The sequence below is a fragment of the Coffea arabica genome, chromosome 8c (genome assembly GCF_036785885.1).
Source record: "Coffea arabica cultivar ET-39 chromosome 8c, Coffea Arabica ET-39 HiFi, whole genome shotgun sequence".
Taxonomy (NCBI): domain Eukaryota; kingdom Viridiplantae; phylum Streptophyta; class Magnoliopsida; order Gentianales; family Rubiaceae; genus Coffea; species Coffea arabica.
In genome coordinates this window covers 5,722,008-5,737,825 of record NC_092325.1, presented here as the reverse complement: position 1 = coordinate 5,737,825, position 15,818 = coordinate 5,722,008, and the positions used below count along the sequence as shown (strand labels likewise).

Genomic DNA, 15,818 nt, shown 5'->3' with positions numbered 1-15,818 from the left:
TTACATGCTTATTCTTAATTAAAGTATCTGGACTGTTAAATTAAATTTTAAATTAAAATTTGATATTCTTAAGCATTGGTAAAATGTTTGAAAATATTCTCTTTTACAATGGAACCATTTCCCCCCCCTCTTTATTGCTTTGTCAACGTATGTTTCTTGAAACTATAAGAAGTATCCAATAAACTTATTAGATTAGGGCATTGATGTACAATGAGCGCATGGGATGTGAATTTAGCCTCTCTCTTTTAGAAACATTCCCTGAGGTTTCTGATAATATCACCCAACACTTTTTAAATTTTAAAAATCTCACTTAACTCCCTTAAAATGACAAATTGTATAACTATATTAGTCCTTACGTGTAGAAACAGTATTAATAATGCATTATAGAAGAGAGATTATGTTATGTTTTTTACTTTTACCCTTTTGCATTCTGATTTATGAATTTTAAGACAAGAAAAAAAAAGACAAATAAGGCAGGAATATTAAACATAGAACTTGAGGGGTGTAAGTGTAATAAGTATTAAATACAATTCAGCAGTATGAATGACAACTTCTGAAACTACTTCAACAGTATGAAAAAGGCTAAAAAATAAGCACAAAAGTTTTGTAGCAAAAAGGAAAATTAAGAACAAAAATTGAAGGAGATTTGTTGCACAACAGAGCAAGTTCAAGCATAAGAGAGAGGTCTTATAACTCATTGACGTCATTCAACATAAAAAAACCAGTATTTTAGATGCAATCACAAGGCAACAATTAGAATTTTTGAAGCTGAAATGAATGTCTATTAGCTCCATTTCAACAGTGCAAAATACAATTTCTTTAACTGCTATAGAAGCAATTGAGGCAGCATCATCATTTGAACCCCTCTGATTGGGACATTTCGTCGCGTCATCTTAGCAAATGAGATTTTTGAAACTTGAAGAGTATTAGGTGATATTACGAGAAATTTCAGGGGAGGTTTCATGCATAAACCCTAATATAGAAAAAGCCTTCTTTTTTGGCAGCATTGTGAGTATAACAATAGTTTCAGAAAAGCTTCTTTACATATTTTCCATTACTAGGTGATCAGATATTTTAACGTAAAATTTACCAAATACTAATACGAAAAATACAAACATACGGCAATTTCAACAGTTAATGTCACTTGGTTTGGGAGTTTAGGATAGAAAAGAGAAGAAGGGAAAATTTAAGTTATGTGAGAAGAGAAGAAAAGAGACGGGATTGCTATGTTGTTTGAGAGTTTTGAGAATTAGTGGATGATTTTGGATATGAAAGTCGTTTGTTTGGATAGTGGGTTATTTTCCCAAATATATTTGTTTACATTACCATTACAATTTTCAATACAACTTTTTATCTTTTCAATTATATTTTTATCTTACATATATCACATCACAAAAAGTGCTACAATAAAAATACCTCAAATAATTTACAATCCAAACACGTTAATTAAATATTTGTTCAAAACATTTTTAAGAATAAAATAGGTATTTTAAAAAATTTTCACAAGCTTCCTCCAACTTTTTCTCCAATTTGAAAAGAAAAATTTTGCCTACTATTCATCCTTCCATTTTATTTCTTTTCTCTCTCGCTAAAAACTCGCAAACAAAAGAAAATCAAACTTTCTCTTCTTTTCCTTTCTTTTCTATCCAAATCCTCAACTCGCAGTTGAACTCAAAAGTTTCCAATAATCCAATCAAGGATTAGCAAATTCTACCACTAGTATTAACTACTAGGAAAATAAGAATCCTCATCGCTCCTTCCTCCGGTCTGCCTCATCCACCCCTCAAAACCATCTTTCACCGGGGAAGGTCAAAACGTCTTCTTTGTCCCCAAAACCTTTGTTTCAAACTTCAATTCTTCAAAGACTATGGAGTCCATCTCTCTTTCAGCTCCCCTTTCCTCCTACCCTTCTCTCAGGCCTTTTCACAAACACTTTCCACCCTCCCTATCTTGTCCACTTCCTTACAAGCCCCTTATCTTGCCTGTGAAATCTTCGCTGAATTTCCGCCAACCCATTTCAAGAAACGTGTCGAAAGCTCCATTGGCCCACTCACTTAGCTTGAGTGTCAACGATTTTCAGACGAGCCCAGATGATAGTGAGTTGTGGACGGCTGCCGCGCCTCAGACTCCGGCCACTGCACTGAGGGGGGCTGAGGCTGATGCAATGGGGCTTTTGTTCAAGGAGAGGATAGTGTTTTTGGGGAGTAATATTGATGATTTTGTTGCTGATGCTATTATTAGTCAGCTGCTGTTGTTGGATGCTCAAGACCATACTAGAGATATTAGGCTTTTCATTAATTCACCTGGTGGCTCTCTCAGGTATTTGTTTATGAAGCTTTTTTTCTATTTTAATGTGATATCTTAGTGAAATTGATCAACTTTGGTGCTGGAAGGTTCAGAGGATTGGATTTGATTAGATTCTTGAATTGAAAATATGAATTATCTTCTTCTGGTGTGCTAGTGGAAGTGGGAGGAATGCGGGGGGTTTTTTGGGTTTGTGTGTTCGTATGTTTGTGTAATTATTAAGTCGTACAATTTGATAGTTATTTTGTGAAACTGAATACTGGGCTAGTGCAAATACGGCGCTTAAACTTTGGCTACTGTTGGAGTTTTACAAATTGGAAGTTTATCACATTTGCAGTATGCTTTTGGATATTTTAGCACACTTCTTATCTATTTGTTAGAAATTGGTAGAATAGAGTTGTTTATATGTTAATGGGTAGAGAGATCAGAAGTCAAATATGGGAAGTTTACGCTTACCCTAGTTACACTAAGGAGGGAGGAGGCATGCCTCTGAAAAATAAGTATACAGCATGAAGATTTCGCTATAGGTATACTGATACTGTGATCATGCAGAATGAGTCAAAATTAAGCTCATATTTGTGGTTAATATGGGTTATGGTTCACCACATGAGAAGTTTTAGTTTTATGAGTTGGTAGCATAAGCATGTTGCTTCTAATTTATATTGACGAGAAATGTGCTGCATCCTGCACTTGTTTACTTCTTGTAGTAGCCTGTGTAGAGTTGCTATGTGGGAAGTTTTCTATTTTCTAATTTAGTGGCATAAAGAATATAATCGGGAATACAAAATGAATGGAGCTCATCCTTTGGGTTGATGTGGAGAAATTACTCTGACCTCTTTGTCCCAGAATTTTTAAGGAGTTAGATATAACTGGGAAAGAGGAAAAATTCAGCAATTGAAAAAAGGAATGTATGAGAAAACTAAATAAATGGTAAGTTGAAGGAACTAGCTATTGATTTGATGCTTTACTCTTTTCTATTGCTAATGAATGATAGAACACCATTCCCCTTGAGTTGATATGTAGAAGCACAGTGCCATTGTCAGTAGGTGCACAAACCACTCTTGTCACAATTCATTTGGTAAAGCAACATAAGCTTGAAAAGCTAGTGAAGAAGAGTGTTTCCCTCCTTTTCTTCTCTCAAAGTTAAAATTGAGATTTACTTTTGCTGTAATTAGGTGCTGTGTAGAGGCATAATGTTGCATCTGTAGATGTATGGTACTAAGAGATAGTTTTTAGCACACTAGCACTTGGTTCATGAAGTTGGCGTTGTTGAGGATCTGGATTGTGGAGTGGGTCTGATAATTGGCACTTTGGGATGCCACTACATCCTAGCAAGCATGTCAAAATTAAGACATTGGATATTGCCATATGGCCTAGGCTAAGTTGGAAAATTTTGATCTTAAGGAACTTCTTTGTGTATCCTTTTCACCAATCAATTATCTAATATGATTCTTTGTTCTGTTAATTTAGTGATGTTGTGTAACCATGATTTCCATTTTAGGAGAATGCAATGGTTCCAAGTCATGTTTAGCTTTTATTTAGAAGCACAAATATTTTGGCTTCTGCCATGCTTTTAGACCAAAAGGTCAACAATGTTTCCGAATAACTTACATAGATGCTACTGAAATAATTGTACACCGTGGGGTGGAAAAATTAAAGATCTATTGCTGTATATGAATAGCTGCAGTTTTGATTTTACTGAATTAAAATACCTAATATGCATCTATTTGTGGCACAAATTTTGCTTTGACCTTATTTGACCTGGTGGCTCTCAAGATACATCTATTTCAGATTTAAACAAAGAAGTTATAGAAACCAAACTTCTGTCAGGGAATGGCTATTATTTGGTGCCTTCATCCATCTCGTTGGGAGCAACGGCTTGTGCAGGAATTTCACTTCCTGGATGCTTTTTTGATACTTTAATAAAAGAGAATGTAGAAAAATATTTTACATTGTCAAGATTAACTGTAATTGTAAGAGCTTAAAACACATGTTTCTGATAGTGACAGTGGTAATTGTAAAGTGAAGAAGAATAAATCAGAAGTTTTCTTCTAAAATGAAAGCAAAGAGAAAAAAAAAATGCCGGAGCCTCAAATCTTTGGCTTTCCCACGTTTTTGTTAGTTTGATTATCCAGAATATGTACAACTCCCAATTGGTGAACCAGGGGGGTATTGACTAGGGTTTGAGGATGATAACAACCTCGAAGACTAGTTTTTGTAAATTTAACTCAATGATGAAACAGCTTGCAGGTTCCAAGTATGATCAAGCAATGATTCAGCTTTCTGCACATCTCATACATACACACATATGCACACATGCGCGCACACATATCTTAATTAGATGTTGAGTTACATTGGTAATATTTTTAGTTGCTCACTTTTATTTCTTATCCTTGGCAGTGCTACAATGGCTATCTTTGATGTTGTGCGACTTGTGAGAGCTGACGTTTCCACAATTGCAATAGGCATTGCAGCTTCAACAGCTTCCTTAATCCTTGGTGGTGGCACCAAAGGCAAGCGCTTGGCTATGCCCAATACACGAATTATGATCCATCAACCCCTTGGAGGTGCAAGTGGGCAAGCAATAGATGTTGAAATTCAAGCCCGAGAAATCATGCATAACAAGAATAATGTCATAAAGATAGTATCTGATTTTACTGGTCGAACAATCGAACAAGTTGAAAAGGATATTGATAGGGACCGGTATCTCTCCCCCATTGAAGCAGTTGAATTTGGAATTATTGATGGAGTTATTGATAGAGACAGCATCATTCCTCTTGTACCTGTTCCTGAAAGGGTTAAAGCTTCGACATTCAATTATGAGGAGATCAGCAAAGACCCTAAAAAGTTTTTGACGCCCGACATTCCTGATGATGAAATATATTAGTTGCTCAACTTTACTGGTATGTGATAATTTAACCTTTCCCTTTTCTGTGCTTGGTTAGTGACCTAGACTTGTATTCTTGGGAAGGAAGCACTTTGGGTTGCATGTGGCGTTTTCACTTTGTGATAAACCATCAGAATTGAAGATTTTGCTTTTGGCTTTTAAAGCAGTTTAGGCTCAGAACTAAATGTCAAATTTATATTTGCTTTGACTTTAGCCATTTGACTAAATACACAAGTGGGGATGTCAAGGATGTTTGTTGTCTACAGAAAATTCCTAAACTTTGGCTGCAAAAACAAATGTTTGATGAAATGGCAAGATAAATGCCATCTATGATTGGAGGTTCAAACTTCAAAGCTGGAGTGATGACATCTTTTCGTGTATGGATAATGTTGTAAGAAAATTGATTGTTGTGCCAACTGGAGAAAGAAGGTGGAGAATACGATTGGTTTTAGATAAAACACTTTCAGAATCTCAATTTATATTGGAGGGGTTTTATTTTTATTAGCTGAAAGGGATAGTCCTATGTGGTTTAATGATTACAGAGTAGCCCCAGATGGGGGGTTGGTTGTCCTTCGGTAAGCATGTTTAGCTTGTACCCTATTTGGAATAATTTTCATTTATATTAGTAACCTTTAGGTTTTAGAAATTCTCAGTATGCCTCTTTAGCTTAAGCAAGTATAATTCTGGTGAATGGTACTATGATCCATCCACGTACATTTAGAGTAACCATTTTGACATATCAAAAAAGGTGCTCTGTCATGTGAGAGTAATTTTTTAGTCACATGCTCTACTTGCTAAGTGCCTAAAACAGAAAGTGGAGAAAGCAAAAGCAAAGTACAGAAGCTCTTAAAATGTCTCTGAATAATAACTGCTTGTCTGGACCACCTAAACACAGATCAATGTACAGTTTATCCGTTCCCTCTTTTGTGTTTAATAATGTTCAGTTACATTTGAATTGCCCTTTGATTTGGGTATCCCACCTGAAGTCATGCATTTATTCTGTTAAGGCTCTTCAAAAGATAGGTGTTTCAACCCTTCGATGCAGAATATCATTAGCAATAAAATTTTGGGACCAAACTAAGGCCGTATTTGATAACTCAATTCAGCAGTTAAACTTAATGGATTCAGATTTTAGCATGTTTAGACGTGTTTGATAATAAAAAAAATTGAACATTTGAATTAATTAAGTGGCACTGAATTTTCTAGGTAGAACTTGCTCCCAAAAATAAATGATAAACTATTTACTTAATGCGATATGCACCAAAATGTAGGAGATTTAGCACTTAAAAATTCACTAATTTAATGGATTCAGATTTCAGATTTTAGTTTTTAGCCTTCAATTTTTGTCAAACACACCCTAAATTTTCACCATTCTAGTTGTAAGATGTTTATTATGCTGTATATGTTCTTTTCCTGCTGTTGGCCTCCTGTTTTGTGCTTGTATAGAACGTTGGAGATCCACATAATCTTCACCCTTATCTATTATTTATATATCATTCCTAAACTTGTAAAGAAGAGAAAAGATTAATGTGATGGACCTGGATTTGGTGACTGGCTTCAATTCTTCCATTGGTTGAAAGATTACTTCTAGTCTAATAGGATGTCAGACTTATTGTACTAATGAGATCTTTCAACAATCTTTTTTTAGTTTGTCATCTGATTGTTCAGATAAAAAAGATGCTTAGATTGATAGCTAGCCTTTGTTCTGGCAAGGTATTGGTAGGAGGTGTTTGAACAACTTTTAAGAGTATGTAATCAAGGTCTTTGACATAACAAACTTGGTTGTGTTGTCATGAAGCTAAAGATAACAGGCACCAGGGCAAGCAAAAGTTGCTTCTTTGTTGGAAGGGATTCTAAGACTTCCATTTTGTGGTCTACGCATTATTTTGGAGACTCATGCCTGAATGTTTTTTCATTGACTTCTACAGGTCATGGCCATTTCCTTACCTTTGGATTGCTGAAACTGGAGACCTGTGAACATTTTATTCTCCGTCAATTGTAGAAATTAGCAGCTTAGAAGATGTTCTGGCTTATAGCTTGGTGATAACATGTCCATTGGTGAAGGTCAGACAATCTTCGCACAACCTCTGGGATTTCTGCTGGATTTACTCCATTGCCCAACACCTCCTTTTCAATGTTCTGTAATGAAGGTTTCCAGTCCACAGATCTTGTAGTAAAAACCTTATTCAGTAGCTGAAAGTGATATTTGCTGGGCTGCCTAACACATTAGAAGGGGAAGAACATTGCTTTAATGGCTAATTATAAAGTAAGTTTGTGCTTGATATTAATTACTTATCCAGTAACATTTTTTTGTGAAGCGAATGTGATCTCGTTTTCTGTAGATGCAATGTTGGTAGATCACTTATGGAGGAGAGCAAAAGTCTAACGAAAGAAAATGTCGACAGAGCTTGTGCCATGCAAAATCAATCTAGAATGGTTTTAGTGAGAATGTTTCAAAGAAATACAAAATCTCTTACCTTTCACGGATATAGGGCACCAACAGTTCTATGTAGTTCAGATGAACGCATGATACGGATGAAATTATATGTTTTGCACTTGGAAATCTGAATCAAGCCAGCCATGTTTGAATTTTTTTCTTTTGAATGTCAAAGTAATCTAACCCCTTGGGTTTGTCCATTGGCAAGGAGACTCCACTGTTAGAATTCTCTCCTGGTTAAAGTAAGCTACCTGCTAAACACAGTTGAAGAGTTCACCTTCTAAACACGGTTGAAGAGTTTACTTTTGAAAATTTGAGGGTTTGGTGCTGCAAATGAGTCGGGTCGAGTTTTAGTTTAATTGAGCTGAGTCTTGATTTAATTTTACCAAGATTGAGTTCGAATTTGAGTTCGACAAGCTCTTAATGTAAAGTTCGAGTTTGAGTTCGATCTTCAATTCACGTCAAGTCGAGCTCGAATTTAAAAAAAAAACAATAATTATTTTACTTTTTAAAAAATAAATAAAATAATAATTTTTCTTAATAAATAATAAAATATTAGAAATATATATATATATATATATATATAATATTAGGGATAATAAAATATTGAGAGCTCGAGTTCGATGAGTTCTTAATGTAAAGTTCGAGTTTAAATTCGACCTCAAATTCGAGTCGAGTCGAGTTTGAGATCGAGTTTAAGAAAAAATATTATTTTATTTTTTAATAAAATATATATATGTAATTTTAATATTAATATAGATATTAATATATATTATATATATACATATATATATTAGACTTGACTCGCTAGTTAACGAGTTGACTATCTTTGATTTTGAGTTCGAATTCAACTTAGTCAGTTCGACCTTAGTGTTGATCGAACTTAAGTCGAGTATTGACTCGAACTGCTTGTGATCAATACTCGAACTGCTGATGATTAGCTTGCCTTGTGACAGCCCCACCTCCCCCTAGGGCGAACCAAAGGATTCGGCGGGCCGCTTGCCCAACTCTCGTCGGGACTCAGTCGTTCATTACAGTTCTCAAATAAATTACAAGATAAATCCCAAATATATATCAAATTCTCCAAGCATTACATATCATAAGCGAAACGGAAACTAATTCCAAGCGTGGAACGTACACATACATCCACTTCAAATCCAAGCAGTCACACATGTCCAACTATTACATAAAATGAATTCAAATCCAAACTGTACAAGATATACGCCATCCAGTTACACAAATAACGTAATACAAGCTCTTCCCTTGCCTCGATCTCTGTGGGGAGAAGAAAAACATTTGGGGTGAGCTAGAAGCTCAGCGAGTGAACAGTAAAATCAGTAATCAAATAAACTTTACGATAGTGCAGGTAAATGATGTCATGAATCAGTGATCAAATGTATGGAGTTTGCTCTTGTGAGTCAGTAAAATCCTTGCACTTAAATATCCAACGCTCCCTTAGATCAAGTAACAGATATACAGAAATAAGGAGCCAACGTGTTCCAAAGAATGCGTAAACAGGAGTGGAGACGTTGGTTCTAAGCACAAGATTTTCCCAAGAACTTGTCGGAGCCAAAATGTCATGGCACACACACAAACACAATGATATGCAATCGTGCAATCAATGCAAGAATCATTTCAAAAGTAACTTTTGGGAAGTAGTTGAGGGATCACTCACCAACCACGGCTCATGAACCTCATCCATCATAGACAGTTTCATCGATCAAGTCCAAACTCTTCATTCTACCAAGGATTAACCCAAACTTAAAGCGATTAAACGTCCTCAAAGATTGGACAACACTTCCCCTTAAATTTCCTTATTTCCATCCTACAATAATCACCAATATCCATTCAAACAGCACACATAAAAGCAATCTCATTTCAATAGCCGTTCAATAGGTTCAAAGTGGTATAAGTACAAATTCAAGTTAGGAAAAGTCCGGAAATGAAGTTTAAGTCAGAAAACAAAAGATAGATTTGACGTTGTTTTGCGTACCGGAGGCAACTGTGGCTGTACTTATCGGATTGAGATGAAATTTATACCGTTTCGAAGCTAAGACAAAGGCCTACAACTTTGATGAGACCACTCAGTCCAGTTCGTAGTGTAGCTAGGTCGAAATTGCACTATACCAAACCAGAATCCCACAAACAGGTTAGCTAACCGCACTATGGTTAAATGACAATAACTCAGGCTACCAAAGTCCGATTGAGGTGTATCTTATGGCTTTTCGAAACCAAGACATATACCTACATTTCTTATGAAGGCTTCCAAAGCTAAAACATGCATTTTCATGGTCAAAAATGGAATTCCTCACGAAAATAGAAATCTGGGCACGGAACAGGGTCATGGGCAGTCAAGGGTATTTTAATCATTTCACATGCTACAATACTCCGATTGAGCGAAAATTTTACAGATAGCTAGCTAACTCAATTACCAACAACTTTCATGTTTTGGGAAAAGGCTGATCCAGTCTCTAACATGCCTAAATAAATCTGGATAGAACAGGCCTGTTTGGAACCCTAAAGTTGGAAAATCCCTCAAAATCTGAAAATTTCCACAAGAAACCACAATAACCACATAGAGGCTCCAAATTATCTCATTTAAGACTATCAATCCATAGCCAACCACAAGATACTATATAAAACAGAAAATTCCTCAATAAATAGAAAAATTTGAACAACTCAACCATAAGTCACAAAATAATCCACAAAATGACATGCTCTACCACTAGAAATCCTTAATTGATCATTATTAACATGAGAGGGAAGATATTTAATACCTCACCTTTGCAACTCCAAGAAACAAGACAACTAGAGCTTGTTCTTCACAAATGGCTCCACTCAACACCTTAAACTAGTTTAGCAACTCACTTTTGTGGAGAAATTTGGAATTTAACCGGTAGGTTTGCAAGATTCAAGCTAGAAATGAAGGAAAATTGAAGAAGCTCTCTCTCTCTTTTCTCTCTTGTTGCTCGGCCAAGAAGGAGGGAAATGGAAGATGATTTGGGTCAAAATAGGAGTTTTAGTAAAGTTAAAGAAAAGTTACGCAAGTCAACTTCCAATCGGATCGCGCCACTTGGCCCTTCTTAAGTTTATTATTATCCCTTTGTCTCTCCAAGATTAACCATCTAATTATCTCTTAACACCTAATAAATTAATATCCATCAATACTAAATTCCAACAAGTTGTAAAAAATATATCGCATTTACCGCACTAGCGGGTCCCACGTCCATAATACACTTCAAATTTAATGTGGACTAACTTGTATCAAGGAAATGATTTGAAAACTATATTCCCTTATAAAAATGTATAAAAAATTAATATATTGAAGAAAGACATAAAATTATAGACAAGAAAACAAAATAATGTCTCGAAAATATATAAAAATTTTCGGGTTCTCACACCCATTTTTTCGGGACGTCACAAACTCCCCTCCTTAAAAGAATGTCGTCCTCGACATTCCAACTTGCACTAATCAGATCAAACATTTCTCGAAAGTAGTCAAATACTAGGAATCATTTTAATCCCACATAACAAAATCAAGTGCGAAGAAGCACCCCAATCCAACTGATCAAATCGTCATGATCCAATAGATAGTTGATCGAGTAACTAGATAAAACATGCAAAAGGCTTGAAGTTGGATTTAAAGTCTCAGATATTCGAAAAATTCAAGACATGGTTTAATTTCAACTCGAAATTTCTCAAGTCGGAAATTTTTCCCTTGGCGGTGCTGGACAACACAACAAGCTAGCACGGCGACTATACTTCGCCAAAGAGTCTCAATTCAAAAATTTCATCCTTGGTGGTGCTTGATAACACAACAAGTTAGCACAACGACTAAACTTCACCAGAGGATCTTAGCTCAAGAAATTGGCCCCGGTGGTGCTTGAAAACACAACAAGTTAGCACAACGGCTATATTTCACCAGAGAGCCTCAAGTCAAAGTTTCATTCCTGATGGTGCTTGATAACACAACAGGTATGCCTCGCCAAAAGAATGACGGTGCTTGAAAACACACAAGGCAATGCCTCACCAGAGAGGTTCAGTTCAACCACTACAGAGGAGTAGTAGCCGGTCTACAACCATACAAGTACGAATAAGTTCAGAAGTAGAGTCAAAAGCAGGGTTCAAGTATATATAGGTTCAAAAGTAGGGTCAAATATTTCAGGTTCATGGAACATGAGTACGAAGAGAAACTCACTTGCCTAGTTTATGCCCAGTAATTCATATTCCTAAACAGTCATAGAATTCAAATCTACTTACAGGTCATATACGAACTAAGCTACTTGCTCAAGCGTGAAAGAGATACCATATTTTCAATCAAGTCAGGTCTATCAAGTGTACGTAAGAGTACACTAGCCGAAACAGATTCAAGTCTTAAATAAGTTCAGTCTAGTCGATCTCAGACAGTTCAAGTATTTCGAATCCCAATGCTTACAAATTGGGTAGTGTACCTTAATCAAACAAAAATACTAGAAGGAGGATGCAAAAACCAAAAGTTTCCCAACAAATTCGGTCTCCACCATAATGTATCAAAACCCTAGTCAAAATCTTATCGGATAGATCCAAAATAGCAGTCATCATTTCAATGTCCTCAACTAGGTTAATCCATTATACACTGGTAGATCTAATCTTCTGATTTATTCTCAATTCATATTCAGTACTAGGGACCCCTTATATTACATAAGACTATCCATCAATTTGTCTCACGAGTACAGGGTTATCTAAACCCTCGGCCACGACTTTTTCCCATTCTTGCTGCCATACTTAATAGAAGTCTATAAGCGCAAGAAAAGAAATAATTAAGCATAAAAGAGCTTAATGCATATACAAGGTATAAAAATATTTAGAATCAAGACATGATTCTTTACAGGTATCAAAAGTTATAGCATAAGTTAGAAGTCACAAAATAAGGCCAATATGTCAAATACTGCATATAGGCAATTAAGTGCCACAAAAGATAAAAGCATATGTAAGCAGGATACAAAAGCCTCACGACGTTCACCACTCTTCCTAGGTCTATAGTTAAACCAAAGGGTCCAAATATTGCTAATTTCAATCAAATCACATGCCTTTACGAAATTAGATCCAATCAATCCATAACACAAGCTGAAACCAAAGGTTATTCATTCGAAGTTCAAAATCTTTAATAACCAAGCCACCAGTCAGAATACCATCATCTCTAAGAATAACCAGTCTTAGGGTTTTAAAGTTAAAGTCTCAAGCTCCAATTTCAAACCCAAGAAATAAGTACAACTCGCTAACTGACGTCTCAAATGAAAACCAAGTCAATTCACACTAACTTCGTACTCTTGAATGCAGTTACTCTATATTTCAAAATTCCCTCAATCTGTACGCCTAAAGATAGGTTCACTCTTCTTAAAGACCAAGAATTTTAAAGCATAAGAGGAGTATTTAAAGTAACCAAAAATCTTATCAAAGTCAAGATTTACAATATAAAACACAAATTCGCCATGCTTCCGAAAACTCAAGATACAAATTCAAGTGTAAGATTACACCAGTATATAATCAAGGGGGAAAACTTAGTTTAGAAAATTTTAACCTTGTATCAACCCATCATATACCAAATTCAACAATTCATCAGTTATTCACAAATTTTCAAATTTGAAATTCAAGCAAAATTCACATTTTTACCAAAATCGAAAAATTACACATACTTAAAGCATATATATATTATTCCCAATCATCGTTTGAAAATAAAAATAGTACATCCTAGTTTTTCTTTAGAACTTCAAAGCAGAAATTCTCTAGGAGGTAAATGGGTGGAAATGCATTTTATTCCTTTGATACTCTTTTATCTTAGTTCAAAATCATCATACATAGAGTTGGACCATCAAATTTCGGTCTCTTATCCTCCATAGTTAGTACTAATAATTACCTCAATTGTTTAACTTTCAAATCAAATCAAATCAAATCCCACAGTCCGGCATCCTAAACTTTACCCTAGGATACACTATAGAGATCGGAAGCCTAAGCTCTGATACCAACTGTGACAGCCCCACCTCCCCCTAGGGCGAATCAAAGGGTTCGACGGACCGCCTGCCCATCTCTCGTCGGGACTCAGTCGTTCACTACAGTTCTCAAATAAATTACAAGATAAATCTCAAATATATATCAAATTCTCCAAGCATTACATATCATAAGCGAAGCGGAAACTAATTCCAGGCGTGGAACGTACACATACATCCACTTCAAATCCAAACAGTCACACATGCCCAACTATTATATAAAATGAATCCAAATCCAAACTGTACAAGATATACGCCATCTAGTTACACAAATAACGTAATACAAACTCTTCCCTTGCTTCGATCCCTGTGGGAAAAAGAAAAATATTTGAGGTGAGCTAGAAGCTCAGCGAGTGAACAGTAAAATCAGTAATCAAATAAACTTTACGATAGTGCAGGTAAATGATGTCATGAATCAGTGATCAAATGTATGGAGTTTGCTCTTGTGAGTCAGTGAAATCCTTGCACTTAAATATCCAACGCTCCCTTAGATCAAGTAACAGATATACAGAAATAAGGAGCCATCGTGCTCCAAAGAATGCGTAAACAGGAGTGGAGATGTTGGTTCTAAGCACAAGATTTTCCCAAGAACTCGTCGGAGCCAAAATGTCAAGGCACACACACAAATACAATGATATGCAATCGTGCAATCAATGCAAGAATCATTTCAAAAGTAACTTTTGGGAAGTAGTTGAGGGATCACTCACCAATCACGGCTCATGAATCTCATCCATCATAGACGGTTTTCTCGATCAAGTCCAAACTCTTCATTCTACCAAGGATTAACCCAAACTTAAAGTGATTAAACGTCCTCAAAGATTGGACAATACTTCCCCTTAAATTTCCTTATTTTCATCCTACAATAATCACCAATATCCATTCAAACAGCACACATAAAAATAATCTCATTTCAATAGTCGTTCAATAGGCTCAAAGTGGTACAAGTACAAATTCAAGTTAGGAAAAGTCCGGAAATGAAGTTTAAGTCAGAAAACAAAAGACAGATTTGACATTATTTTGCGTAACGGACACAACTGTGGCTGTGCTTATCGGATTGGGATGAAATTTATACCGTTTCGAAGCTAAGACAAAGGCCTACAACTTTGATGAAGACCACTCAGTCCAGTTCGTAGTGTAGCTAGGTCGAAATTGCACTATACCAAACCAGAATCCCACAAACAGGTTAGCTAACCGCACTATGGTTAAATGACAATAACTCAGGCTACCAAAGTCCGATTGAGGTGTATCTTATGGTTTTTCGAAGCCAAGACATATACCTACATTTTTTATGAAGGCTTCCAAAGCTAAAAACATGCATTTTCATGGTCAAAAATGGAATTCCTCACGAAAATAGAAATCTGGGCGCGGAACAGGGGTCATGGGCAGTCAAGGGTATTTTGATCATTTCATATGCTGCAGTGCTCTGATTGAGCTGAAATTTTACAGATAGTTAGCTAACTCAATTACCAACAACTTTCATGTTTTGGGAAAAGGCTGATCCAGTCTCTAACATGCCTAAATAAATCTGGATAGAACAGGCCTGTTTGGAACCCTAAAGTTGGAAAATCCCTCAAAATCTGAAAATTTCCACAAGAAACCACAATAACCACATAGAGGCTCCAAATTATCTCATTTAAGACTACCAATCCATAGCCAACCACAAGATACTATATAAAACAGAAAATTCCTCAATAAATAGGAAAAATTTGAACAACTCAACCATAAGTCACAAAATAATCCACAAAATGACATGCTCTACCACTAGAAATCCTTAATTGATCATTATTAACATGAGAGGGAAGATATTTAACACCTCACCTTTGCAACTCCAAGAAACAAGACAACTAGAGCTTGTTCTTCACAAATGGCTCCACTCAACACCTTAAACTAGTTTAGCAACTCACTTTTGTGGAGAAATTTGGAATTTAACCGGTAGGTTTGCAAGATTCAAGCTAGAAATGAAGGAAAATTGAAGAAGCTCTCTCTCTCTTTTCTCTCTTCTTGCTCGGCCAAGAAGGAGGGAAATGGAAGATGATTTGGGTCAAAATAGGAGTTTTAGTAAAGTTAAAGAAAAGTTACGCAAGTCAACTTCCAATCGGATCGCGCCGCTTGGCCCTTCTTAAGTTTATTCTTATCCCTTTGTCTCTCCAAGATTAACCATATA

General features: G+C 35.9%; 1 protein-coding gene across 2 annotated transcripts; it reads left to right on the top strand.

Annotated features, from left to right (window-relative positions):
• The first annotated feature begins 1,693 nt into the window (after positions 1 to 1,693).
• LOC113705418 (ATP-dependent Clp protease proteolytic subunit 4, chloroplastic-like) lies at positions 1,694 to 7,786 on the top strand. 2 transcript variants are annotated; one of them, XR_011820554.1, is made up of 4 exons: positions 1,694 to 2,319; positions 4,705 to 5,207; positions 7,120 to 7,457; positions 7,534 to 7,786. XR_011820554.1 is itself a non-coding variant. In XM_027227269.2 (3 exons), exons 1-2 carry the CDS (start codon positions 1,868 to 1,870, stop codon positions 5,189 to 5,191), a joined length of 939 nt encoding a protein of 312 aa, XP_027083070.1. In that variant the 5' UTR covers positions 1,694 to 1,867; the 3' UTR covers positions 5,192 to 5,207; positions 7,120 to 7,508. The 2 variants fall into 2 exon arrangements, 1 of the variants encoding a protein (XP_027083070.1); XM_027227269.2 differs by lacking the exon at positions 7,534 to 7,786 and having other exon boundaries at positions 7,120 to 7,508.
• The last annotated feature ends 8,032 nt before the right edge of the window (positions 7,787 to 15,818 follow it).

What these genes read in the sequence shown, in the direction of transcription:
- LOC113705418 (XM_027227269.2), top strand. Translation starts at nt 1,868, where the DNA reads ATGGAGTCCATCTCTCTTTCAGCTCCCCTTTCCTCCTACCCTTCTCTC. An exon ending in TCACCTGGTGGCTCTCTCAG is followed by an intron (nt 2,320 to 4,704) that starts GTATTTGTTTAT and finishes TATCCTTGGCAG; the next exon opens with TGCTACAATGGCTATCTTTG.